At 32.1% G+C, this 13,636-nt stretch overlaps 1 protein-coding gene across 1 annotated transcript in view; it reads left to right on the top strand.

The window, feature by feature from the left end:
* LOC149486300 (guanylate cyclase 32E-like) overlaps window positions 1-13,636 on the top strand; it is a 138,412-nt gene that overhangs the window by 48,781 nt on the left and 75,995 nt on the right. The window contains exons 8-11 of the mRNA XM_089697909.1: window positions 938-1,022; window positions 4,254-4,406; window positions 7,849-7,986; window positions 13,076-13,333. Of these exons, the coding sequence (XP_089554035.1) occupies window positions 938-1,022; window positions 4,254-4,406; window positions 7,849-7,986; window positions 13,076-13,333 (634 nt within the window). The remainder of the gene's footprint in view (window positions 1-937; window positions 1,023-4,253; window positions 4,407-7,848; window positions 7,987-13,075; window positions 13,334-13,636) is intronic.

The following is a 13,636-nucleotide window of genomic DNA, read 5'->3' as shown; positions in this document are numbered from 1 at the left end:
GTTCATTACAACATACGGCGTAAAAATGAAGCTCCGTCAGTTCAATTGATTAGATAATGGGTACAAAAGTTCGAGGAGACAGGTTCAAGAATGAATCAACCACGATCCGGCCGACCTAGAACATCAAGAGACCCCGAAAACGTAGAGCGTCTAAGAGCGTCTTTTCGTGAAAATGCTGTTACAGAGAATACAGAGCGGTATATTGCCATGCTACAGGACTTTTTTACACCAGCGCTACAGGAATTCGATGATTTTAATCAACGAACGTGGTTTCAGCAAGACAGGGCCACATGCCACACTTTAAATGACTCGCTGTTCGTGAAATTTTTGGACAAAAGGTGATATCTAAAAAATGTGACATTAACTGGCCGTCTCGTAGTCCGGACCTACCCCAATAGATTTCTTTCTATGGGGATACCTTAAAAGTAAAGTTTTCAACAGTAATCCGGTGTCTCTTGATGAATTAAGAGTCAATATTCGAATGGAAATGAGAATTAACATTTCACGAAACACTTGTGAGGCCATCATTGAAAATTTTCGCTCCAGATTGCAGCAGTGTAAAATAGTGAAGGATCACATATGGACGATGTGATTTAAAGAAAAATAAAATCCCTATTTATGTATTTTTTTAATAAATAGACAGATTTCATCTTACTTAAATCGTTTCTTCTAAATCATCGTTTGAAATGTAAACGGACTTTTGGTCCACCCTGTAGTATGTAATCCTTCTGGTTTTCGGGTTGTCTGGCAGAAATCGCTTACAGCGATAAAACCGCCCTCTGTACATGTTATTAATTATATCGCTCTTATTTTGTAATCCTGTATATAGTGTGAAATAAATAATTTTTCATTCGTTAATTTAATTCTAAGCGAGTATTTATGTATCTATTCCTAAATTATTTTATTTCCATAGAAATAATACAACATTTCTTTACAGGGATCTCTGCCAAATGATACGACGTCTGTCAGCGGCGCCGCCATTCTGTGTGCCCAATTACCACAAGATATTTGAAGATGCATCGGTAATTATATTATATCACAAGACATTCCCTGCAACCTTATCACTTCGCAATTTAACCCTTATGACATTCTTGTTACGGTGCATTTAGATCAAACGAACATAGAGCTAGAGCCTAGAGCAAGAGCATTCTTTCTAGTTCTTTTAGTGTAAACAAAAACTTGTATTCAGTGTTGTTCGGTAAGAATATTGCATAGAATCTTTTTGAACGAACTAAGACAACGAAAGAATGCTCTACGCCTGTTTACGCTAAAAGAATTTGACATAGTGGGGTTAGAATTTTGCTTGTTTGATCTAAATGCACCGTCAGAGTTCATTTTAGTGTGACAATGAATATAGTAGAATCATAAGCAGCTTATATTTTCTGCAAGTTCGTAACGTCATTAGTAGTTATGAATTTAATACCTATTGCAATCACGTTTAAGTTTATTTTAGTGTAACAACACATTGTGGCAGATATTTGCTACAATGTCGACAGTTTTTGAAATTTAACTCTAATTGCAATTATATTTTAATTCATTTTGGTATAACAATTAACAAATGCCTCGCCGCTCCGTCATTTGTTTAGAATTTGTATGTTCGTTTAATTTTGTTCAAATTACTAAGTTTGATCCAACATCATTATGGTTTGTTTCAGTTTGGCTATATTTAATAAGGTTATTTTATTTTTATTATTGTTTGTCTATTTAACTGTTCCTAACTAAATAGTTATTATTTGCAATGCTTGATAAGTTGATAGTATGTGCATATGTAAATTTCAGCACTTAATTACGTATTTTATTTTGTATCTACACTTGGAAATATCGTTTAAAATGAGCTTAAAATACAAGGTAGAGTAATACAGGCTTGCTCTTTGTTGTCTAATATTGAAACAAAATTTCTAAAGCGTGAATATATTTGAAATCAAATGAATAAACACTGCCCAGTTTCAAAAGTGTTGTTAGCTTATCTTTTTGTAGCAATAAGGGATGTAACTATATTGTGACATAACGAACTTAATAATAATTTTCTTTGGACGAATACAAAAAAAAATAGCGGCTTACGAACACCCTCTGTAAAACTTTAAGACTTAAGTGCATGCAATTGAAGCTGCGGGAGATAATCTACTTAAAATTCCAAAGGAATAAGCAAATAAATGAAAGGAGATCTTTTATTTTAATTTTTTATTCAAATAGTTATTATTTCTTTTCACATACAATAAATTAATTAATTTTATTAGTTGAAAAAAGGTTGCACTGCCAGTTTACCCGTAACTACGCTTTTGCCAATACAATAAAGAGTACAACACGTTTTTAAGTAATTTCTTAAAAGTCTTAATGTGCAACTCTTCTAAAATTAAACTCAGAAAAGCACAGCACAAATATCAATATTAATTCATAACAATATTTAAGCAAGCTAGGCAACTATTACCTCTAACTTAAGGGGGCGCATAAAGCAAAATAACCAATCTTCTATTAGATGATACGTGTAATATGCAAGACCAAATCTAAAAAATAAAATATATATCAAACTAGATGATATGTTCAACGATTCTGTTTAATCAAAAACATAAAATAATAAAATTTACTCGATAAAAAAAAATCACCAAGTTAGCTCTAATTTTCACACTTTTACGTTTTCTACTTGACATGGTAATACTTATTATGATTTTTTTTTCATAAACAATTATATTAAAACATTTGCAAGATATTTGTCAGAGCATTTTGTGTAATTACTTTTAGTTTTGGTTTTATCTGCGATAAACCACTTTTGGCGCTCTTTTTTTCTCGAGATAAACGTTTGATTTTGTCACGATAAAAGTGGTTTATCGCAGATAAAACCAAAACTAAAAGTAATTACACAAAATGCTCTGACAAATATCTTGCAAATGTTTTAATATAATTGTTTATGAAAAAAAAATCATAATAAGTATTACCATGTCAAGTAGAAAACGTAAAAGTGTGAAAATTAGAGCTAACTTGGTGATTTTTTTTTATCGAGTAAATTTTAATATTTTATGTTTTTGATTAAACAGAATCGTTGAACATATCATCTAGTTTGATATATATTTTATTTTTTAGATTTGGTCTTGCATATTACACGTATCATCTAATAGAAGATTGGTTATTTTGCTTTATGCGCCCCCTTAAGAACACTACATAAATAAATCTTTAACGTTATTTAATTTTCACTTAAATAGTAGATATTACTTTAATATTATCTATGAAACATAAGAATAAGATGTATATTAAAAATATTCGTATTTCTATTCGTATTGGCGTTCTTCCACCGTGCGTTTTAGGAGAAACTTTCTACCGCGCACCACTCCTCTGTGGAACGACCTCACGATTCCAGCATTTTCGGACATATTATACGACTTGGGGTACATCAAGTAGAGAGCGTACTCTTCCCTAAAAGGCCGGTAACACACCAGCAACCGTACAGGTCTTGTGGGTGATTTTGGGCGTCGCCAATCATCGCATCACTCCGGTGACGCGCCAGCTCGTTTGCCCGCTATAAATAAAAAAAAAATCGTTTGAATAACTCTATGAAAAAATAGTACTTCAAAGTTAGATCGTTAGTCGATCTTCAAGTTTATTGGAAATGATGGCATCTCAAAATAGAATAAACAAAGAGCCGTTTAAAACTTTTCATAATCATAGTTGACTTTGGAAGTTTCACAAGTGTTTACGAATTTAAAGGTCGTTGAACTTCAAGAGCGTATCGGTTTGAAATTAAGCCCCAATTCCACGAAATACTATATATATTGTATGTGATTAATACATTAGCAAATTTTGTATGATTATCGTTAAGATTAGATGTTTTTTTTCATTATGGTTTAATTACATTTGTATTTCGGTTTTTTTTTTACCTGTTAGAATGGAAGAATGGAAACGAAAGAAATGGTCTTAGTTATGAATTGGGAAGTAATTTAAACTCTACGAAATATGCTAAAACATTTCGTAGAAGAAATTTTATGTTTAATAGTGTATCTTTCTTTTTTGGTCTATGCCAGCTTGCAAGTATGATTAATAAAATATGTATATTTTTTCCGTCCATCAGTTTATTCGGTTATTCAGGGATTGAATGAAACTTTTGAACGATTTTCACAAAAACGACAAAGGTGTTTTGAGAGCAACTGTACCTATAAAACATACCTATTCTATCTCTTATTACCTATATAACATCGTATTGTAACTGAAATTCCTCACTTTACTCTAACATATAAACATATTAATATAAAGAAATTCTCCAGGTGCCCATAGAAGCAGCTCATCTCTACGATGCTGTGATGCTGTGGGCCCGCGCAGCCACCGCCGCCATGCGGGCTGGTGTCTCGCCCACGGATGGCTCCACGATCATCAGGCTCTTGAGACCCACGGTGTATCGATCGTTGCAGGGTTTTGATGTGAGTATTATAATATTTATTATGTGTGGGCAGATGAACTCGTGGGCAAAAGCAAGTAATCCTACAGCTTATGTGTTATTTCGGTACATAAGCTACATCACTGACACTCAGTATAATAATAAAATAAATAAATAAATAAATAAATAAAATCATCATGCATATGCGTATCCAAAGTTTATTTGTAAAGTGCGAACAACATACATTTTTATATAAATCGTGTATTTTTCATTTTCATTTTAATGATTATAATGATGATAAATGATAATCATCATTTGTATCAAACGATATTTCATTAAAGGTAAGTAGTTCGCAAACGATATTTCATTTAGAGGCAAGTTGTTCAGAGCATATCGACTTCCGTGAATTGATTACACACGTCGATTTAACTAGGTGAAACTAACTTATATGTTAATTAAGAGACAGTAGTGTAGGAAAAAGCCATGGAAAAGCTCAAAAGGTTTACTAAAAAATATAAATTTATAATATTGCTCATAACAAAAACATAGGAAGCATAATATCTTCAGTGACAAAGGCATATCTATACCAGTGTGAAAAACTGAAGAGTTTGTTTGGTTGAACGCGCTTATCTTAGGAACGGTCCGATTTGAAACATTATTTCATTGATAAATAACTGATTTATCGAGGAAGGCTATAATGCTAAATATCTTCACGTTAACACAAATAGAAGATAGCAATGCGAGTAAAACCGTGGGCCACAGCTGGACACATTAAATTTCAGTACCTACCTTTAATGATTTAATTACGCAAACTCATTTGTACTGAGAGATAATTGGCTAAAGTATCAATTCATAAAACAGAACAAGGTGAAGTTGACACAAAATGTCGTAGAAATTGTATACGTACCTACGCGTATCAAATTAATTAGATCCGATATAATATTATTATTATTATCTTTACGTCTAATTATGTTCTTGAGATATATAAGTTTTGTCACAAAATCTTATATATTTACTGGCTTTTATTTATTAGATTTGTTCGGAAAAATTAAATATTTTGTCCTTTTTGTGCCAAATTTCTGAAACGATAGTGTAAATACATTTTTAAACGCGCTTTTTTACACGCTTTATATTAGCTTCACCTGTATGTTTGTTTGTTTGTAACCGACTTCTTTGGGCGCGATTTTGACCCACTTTAAACGGCCAGATTTCGTTCAAACTTTGTAGATTTATTGAGGACCGATGACAATACACTAATTTGATAAAATTATTCCATTTTTTAGTTCGGTTTCTATAAAAAGCGTGTTTTTTAGTTTTTTTAAACTATTTTAGCTTTACCTCTTTGTATGTTACCGACTTTGTTAGACTCGATTTTGACCCACTATAAAGGGACAGATTTAATTCAAACTTTGTACACTTATCAGGGATCGGTGACAATACAAAAATTTCATGAGTTCAAGCGTGTTTTCTTAGTTTTGTTAAACTATATTAATTTTTTAAAATGTCAAGTTGATTTTATAAAAGTTAAGTATTAATAAATTAAGAAAAATCGGCTTTTATATGAAAACAGAAGCGCATTGAGATTAAAAATCACTCAATCTATGGTTTTTCATTAATATTTATTTGTGGTTCTCAATGATCGATGTAGCACAACACTCAGAACAAAACATTTTAATGTTTTGAGCTTTTAGGTATATTTTAGGATAAAAAAACATTTCTCTTCTATTATTGTAATTAAGGCATTAGGTATTATTGTAGATCTGGACATGCATATTTCATCACTTTTTGACAAAAATCATTTTAAATGGCTGCAAAAGAAGTAAGGGTTTCTGTTTGGACCAATATATTGTATAATTCTAATTATGATCAGATGAGTAAACGGCTCTACAAATCTATATAAATTTAAATCGTTATCACAAATTATATAGGTAAAAGAGAAGTTTTGGTGCCAAATTATTATTTTTTCTAAAATTCTTCCCTATTACCCTTAAATTTACCTACTGGTTACTTAACAGTAACTTTAACATTGCTATCTTGGTTGTAATTTCTAAGTTACATTGCACTGGCCAGTTCTACTGAAATCATATTGAAATTCATTGAAATTGGAGAATTATTAAAACTTCCCCTTTTTCTTACTTCTTAGCATTTTCGAAATGTTGCTCTTTCTATTAATTAATATTCTGGTTTTTGAAACAAATAGGGTCAATGTACCACTAGCTGACCAAGCGCCAATACATGACCGAAATTCAAATATACGCGCCAATTAAGAAAATACGGCAGCCCCAGATGATAGTTTATTGTTTTTTCTATAAAGCAACATCATCTATAAAATAAAAACAAACCTTGCTGCCATTGGTCAGAAATATTGACATTTTTTCAACACGAAGATGTAATTAAGTAGGTGCCCCGTAAGTAATCACATTTTTTACTAAGAGTTTTTTATCGGGAGTTGATTGGGAAATCTTAATTTATCTTGAATGCAATCGATTACTCTTTATATGTCTTGTTATAGGCATAATGTTGAACCATTCTGTTATAGACTTTCGGCTTCATTTTTGGCATGAACAGTTTTTCATGATTTTTAGCGGCCTGGTTATCTTTTGGAGCAACGAAAACAATTTTTCGCCTATTGTTGACCAGTATGGTCAGCTCTTGGTTCTTTATATTTTGCTAAGAAAGACTTGCTTTGGTTTGTGCTTATACCTACCTAATTTAACAAACCATATAAGCCGTAGTTAAGTCATAGCTTTATGTTGCATATTTCCAAAAGCTGACCACCGTAAGATTTTTATACCGAACTTAGTTGGTCAGGTTTCGGGGCCGAGAATATTATTAACCTTGAGTTGTCCACTTGATTTCTGTGACCAAGTGGTTTGATTTCATCAACCTATCTTTATTTATTAAATAATATATTTATTTATTAAACAAAACTAATGTTCGAAGAAGGACATTTTGTCCATTTTGAAAATGGTCAACTTTTAGAGTAATGATGGTCAGATATTGGTGAGCAGTGGTCAAGTAATGGTGTTTTTAGCAGAAATAACTTTCAGAGTAGTTTTCATAAAACCTTTGAAGGTTATCAAATTGATATTAAGAACAATAGTTACAGTGAGTATTCAATTATCTGTGTCCCAAAAATAACATTGAACGTAAAACAAATAACCCGTTTTTTATATATAGCTAAAGATAAAACCGCTTAAATGGTCAACTAGTGGTACATCCACCCTAGTTATTGTTATAAATTATGTTAAATTAGTGCTTTAAAATTATAAAATCTAAACACCAAAATTATCAGTCGACAATCGTATACCTACCAGACTTAATTTTACTGTATCTATTTCCTAACAAATAACCAATAATTAATATTTAAAAACTCATCGAAGAAGTTATGAAAAATAACCATGCATTAATATATAAATTTTATCAAGAAGTTATCAAACCTCTTCGCCCATTTTGTTTTTAAAATTAACAAAAAATGTGTACAGGTTAACATGGACAGCGCTGGCGACGCTGAAGGCAACTACTCTGTGATTGGACTGGTGGAGGACAAAAGCGCTCCAAGCGGCTGGAGCGCGCAACCCGTTGCCGCGTTCCGGTATTCTAATTCGTCGGATTTATTGCCGGTAAGTTGATATACCGTTAAAAATATTTGTTGCAAAAAATTTCCGATAATATCTACAAAACTGTATTAGGTATTTAGCTAACTTTCTACTACTATAAAACATCATACTTGATAGGTAGTTTTCTGTCATGTTATTATCTTGGGCATTTACTTGTATTTTAAAATTAAAAATTTTAGTAATTTAATAATTAAATATTTAGAAGTTACAAGTTTAGTTATTTTAATATCTATTATCTTAAAACTCTAAATATTTGTTTACTCATAAGCCCGCAGTCTTTAATAATATTATTTCATGTCATTTAGGAGCATTTAGGTAGTACCTATGTAGCGATGTTAATAGTTCTCTTTTATGTTCTCTATTCTCCATTTGTTGTCGTTGCATGCACGACATGACAAATCCCGCGCGAGAGAAACATCGATTTATTTCTCAAGTTTCTTATTATATAAAGTGGCTGTAATTTTAGAATATTCATTTCAGTATTGCTATTTCATATTCTTATTTTTCCTTAAAAAAGCGATGTATACATAATAGATATACATATCTATTATATATCTATTCTTTTGTAGTTATCTTATATTCATAACAGACAACGACAAATAAATTCGTCAAGAGAGAGAGAGTTGTTAGCATCTTTTAGCCTTTATTAGACATAAGACGTCGAGTATTATTTCTTATTTGGCACCATTTTGTGACGATAAATATAAACAATGATCAAAACTCAACAAAAAGGGTCGACAAAATATTGTCGAGGTGAGCTAAGCTAAGGCGACAGATATCTATTATTACCAATGAGTCTTTTTTATTAAGTAATTTATTAAGTGTAGAACATTCAAGCATGTAATTTCTTTTCGCATGAATGCTCATAAAATGATTCCTGTTTGATCTCTAGCTGGACCATTTCCTTGTTTTAACTCAAAAAAATTTTAATGCACAAGTAATCATATTTCTGAGTAGCCATCGTTTTGATTATAAAAGGTTATTGTTTCCTTACTTTGATCAAAAGAAAGTAGAAAATTTTTATTTCAATTCGTCTGCACGTCTATCACTAATTCTTCAATCGAGAAAGGAAAACATCGTGAGGAAACCTTCTTATTTAATTATCATTAATATGACGTTTAACAAAGATAACTATAGCATTTTTTAACGGTCGGTTAAAATTATTTTCGCTTATAATTAATTAAACCGCCTTCAAAAAATACAAAATAAAGTCGAATCGAGGCTTTGTTCATATTAAATGTATTACTTGCGTCTACTAAAAATAAAATCCTCCATAGCCTAAAAAATCTTAAAAAATGACCAGAAATAAAATAAACACACGCAAGTAATTTTAAACATTAAAATCGGTCAATATTTTCAACCCAAGTCAGTTAAAACTAACTGTAACAAATTGAAAGATTCGGTAAAGATGAAATCTTTAACGTTATTCAATACTAGCGGTCCGCCCCGGCTTCGCCCGTGGTACATATTAACGTTTTCTCTACATAAGAACCATCCTCGTACTTCAAGGAATATAATAAAAAAAGAATTATCGAAATCGGTTCAGCCGTTCTCCAGTTATGCGCTTACCAACACATTTTGCGATTCATTTTTATATATAAGAAGATTAGCAGGCGAATCACGTTCGTCGAACATTCGAGAAGGCAGTGCAGTAACTAAATGTTCTGAGTAAACTTAGTTCTAGAATATTCGATTAATATCTATGGAAGATATCGAATAGTTTAAGTGTTTGTTGGGATTTAGAGTAATTGTATCTTATTGTTTACTAGCTGTGCCAGGAGTGCCGCAGGATTATTTCGTTCATAGTTTTTTGATGAAACCAAAATTTTATGTATATTTATAATTAGGAGAATATATATCGACTAGGTTGCCAGTCAAAATTTGGCCGCAAGCATGTTTGACTATAATTAAAGCGACAATCTATCTATTTATCCTTGTCGACAATATATTACACAAGAAAGATAGAAATTACAATCTAAAGTCAAGTGATTTTTTAATTAATTTTATACTTAAAATACATATAGGTATACACAATTTAATTATTTATGGAAATTCCGTTTGAATTTTAATGCATCGGATAATTAGCAAGAGACGACAAATATTATATTGTTTTAAAACTACACGTGCATCCAATATTCCAGGCTTTTTGCGTATAAATTCAATAACGGATATAAAAGGTAAAATTGACATAAATTTAAATAATTTGCATGATATTTATTGTTATTATTTATATTTATTTTGACGCTCTCAACACTGAATTAAACACGTGCAGTTTTATTATTTACTCTGGTCCATAATAATATATTAATTGAGTGGGTAATTACTTATCGAGTGGTTTAAATTCGTACGTATTTCATTAAATATTAATATACATAAAGATTCTAATCCCATATTTTGTGTTTGACTTTAACAAATGTTCATTGCATGATTAATGTTTAAGGTCCTTATAACGGGCAAAAAGGTTTTTCTTTATGTATTCATGTATACTGGACCTTTTCACTTTAACGACTATCATACGTTGTGTTGTTTTCCACTGCATGTATAGCGATTAAATATAAATTCTACGAATCTGCATTCTAATACAAAAGCAATACGTGAATTATTCTTAAAATTCCCTAAAGACCTTTCGTGTGCGTTCCTCTACAGACTATATATGCGATAAAATATACATTCCACTTATTAGCATTGATATATATATATATATATTATATATATATATATAAGATATGTGTGAACTATCCTGAGGACTACTCGTGTGTTCCACTGCACGTAATGTAATCCCTACTAATATTATCTACAAATGCGAAAGTAACTCTGTCTGTCTGTCTGTTACGCTTTCCCGCTTAAACCTCTCAACCGATTTTGATGAAATTTGGCACAGACAATCTTTAGACCCTGAGAAAGAACATAGGCTACCTTTTATTGCGTAATATGTACCACGGGCGAAGCCGGGGCGGACCGCTAGTAAAACATAAATTCTACTAAACATCGCGATACGTGCAGCAGGAGGGAACACTCAAAAGTCGCAGACCCAGTGCGTTTACATTTATATAGATAATTTTCAAAATACAAAGCAAAATTTCATACTAAATAACTGCATTCATCATCATCATCAAATCATTCATCGTGATTTTATTAAAATAAGGTATCAAACTTAAATGTTACATCTTTACCTTATAATACGACTCGTTTTATGGTATGGATTAAAATTTCATGCAAAAACAATAGATCGAACCTAGTACGAGGTTCGGTACAGGTATAACTATAGTCTGGATTGACAGATACCTGGTAAATGGTAATTTTTAGCAGTGTACATCCCGAAACATTCTGCCTGTACACATTATATCTAAAAAATTGGTTGTCTGTAAAGTCGGTTTACTGACGATAGTTGAACGTGACAACGTCTTAAGGCCGATTGTGCTTCTTTGTCGCTCGTTCCGCGCTCTCGCTTGCACTTCAAGCCTTACATGGAACGCCTCAGAGCGAGGTAACGCCGCATGAGTCATGTTTTTTCGTGCGTGCAGCTGGCTCTATCGAATTATAAGACGTTGTCACGTCAAAAAAAATAAAACATTATATGAATTTGAATATCCCATATTCTAGCTGTCTCATCTTTTTACACGAGAGCACATTGGCCGAGCAAAAGATAAAGTAGTCACAATAAATTTGCTACAGTTTCAGAACAAAACGAAGGCTTACTGATGTAACTTGAAATGGATAAGCTTCTCCTGTATATCAAAAAGGAATTACCTATTTAACAAATAAAAGATATACCTAAAAAATATATGTTTTATTCTTTAAATGGAGAAACTTTCTCTATATATCAAAAAGGAAAATTATGCCCAAAAAATATCTATAATTCAATTTAAGTCCATTTTCCATCGGCTTATAAAAATTATGTTCTTATGTAAGCTTGGTCGGATAATAGAGTATCTATTGTTATGAAATCATTCATTTTCATCAGTATTTATGTGTGGAAAATTTTGGCGGGAATTTCAAGGGTCAACTAAAATCTCATTCTACCTATCCTTAAAATAGGCAGTTAATTCTATTGTTATACCCCTAAAAATATCTTATTATAATATTTCTATCACCTAACTACAATTCATCTATTTATAATGTTTATACCCAAAAGTTTATTTATTATGCGAACAAGTTTATTATTTATTAAAATAAAATGAGATAGTATTTATAGAATTGTTTGCAAAATGGCCAACGTTCTCTACGGTAGACTGATTTATACTGGACTTGTTTCATTTATGAACTGTTTTATTAACATTCTACATAAAATGTACAAATTCTATATTTTACAAAAGAGAAAATAAAATTTTATGTTCATTTATTGCTCAGTAATGGAAACATAAATGTCTAAGTTTTGTAGATTACTTACTAGCTTTCTGCGCGATGTTGAAAACTTATTAAATTATCATCAAAATCGTTACACCCAGACAAAAGCTCTGAGGTAACAAACACGATTTTATACGCTTCACCTCACACCTGTATGATCATTGTTCGTTTACTTATATGTTTGTATGTAGGTAGACTTCTTTAGAGTTTAGAGTATATATTTTGAGCCGCTATGAACGAACGGATTTAGTTCAAACTTTGTAGTTTAAATTTTTTAAAGTAATAAACAATTCCCTTGTTTCCCTTTTATTTCGATTTTTATTATAAAACCTACGACGGTTTCATTACATCATCGTCAAGTTTCAAACGTTGGTGACAATACAGTAATTTCATGAGTTTATATTCTTATTTAAGCGTGTTTTAAATAAATAAATTAATATGTAAGGACATTTTTCACACACGGCACGATCTGATCCCATACTAAGCTTTCGCTTGTGTAATGGAAAATGAAAAATGGCTGATAAACATACATATATAGGTATTTTTAAATAAATACTTATATAGATCATTAACACTCAGACACAGAGCAAACATCGATGTTCATCACACAAATATTTGCCCTGGGTGGGAATCGAACCCTGGCTTGGATGGCAGGGCCACTATCAACCAAGCCAACCGGTCAGTTTTGTAACTACATATTATTTTTGGTGGACACACAATCTTTACACAATACTATTTTTACCAGGAACTAGTCGGCGGCACCAACATAGCCTGGATAAGCGGGTCCCCTCCCGTAGCCGAGCCCGCTTGCGGCTTCGACGGGCGCCGCTGCTCCCTACCCCCAGACCCCGGCGTGATAGCCGCGGTGGCTGGAGTCGCGGTGGCTGCCATGCTGGCTCTGATGCTGTTTTTCCGACACTACCGGTATGAAACCAAACTGGCCTCCGTGCTGTGGAGGATCGAGGCGAAGGATCTGACGTTTATCACTGGATGTCCGGATAAGGTACGATATCTTTACATTAAGTGTTGTCTAAATTTTTATTTATTTATTTATAATACTTCATTGTACAAAACAATGTAAGGAAATCTAGTACAATCTAGGTACAAATATTTTGCACAATAGGCGGCCTTATTGCTACACAGCAATCTATGCCAGGCAACCTGGTAGTAAAGGAAATGTAAGAAGAGTATGTTTTAGTGGAGGTATAGATGTTTATGTTGTACCACTTGTACTACTAACTCTACTTACTACTACTACGTACGTACGTGTACGTAAACACTTGAACTAGTAACTCCTTTTTCCCTC

The sequence above is a fragment of the Colias philodice genome, chromosome 8, assembly GCF_061535455.1.
Source record: "Colias philodice isolate Cphi_HAF_F1 chromosome 8, ilColPhil1 Martin Lab GWU primary, whole genome shotgun sequence".
NCBI lineage: Eukaryota > Metazoa > Arthropoda > Insecta > Lepidoptera > Pieridae > Colias > Colias philodice.
Note: the sequence above shows the minus strand (reverse complement) of the source record. Positions and strands in the feature narration are given on the sequence as shown.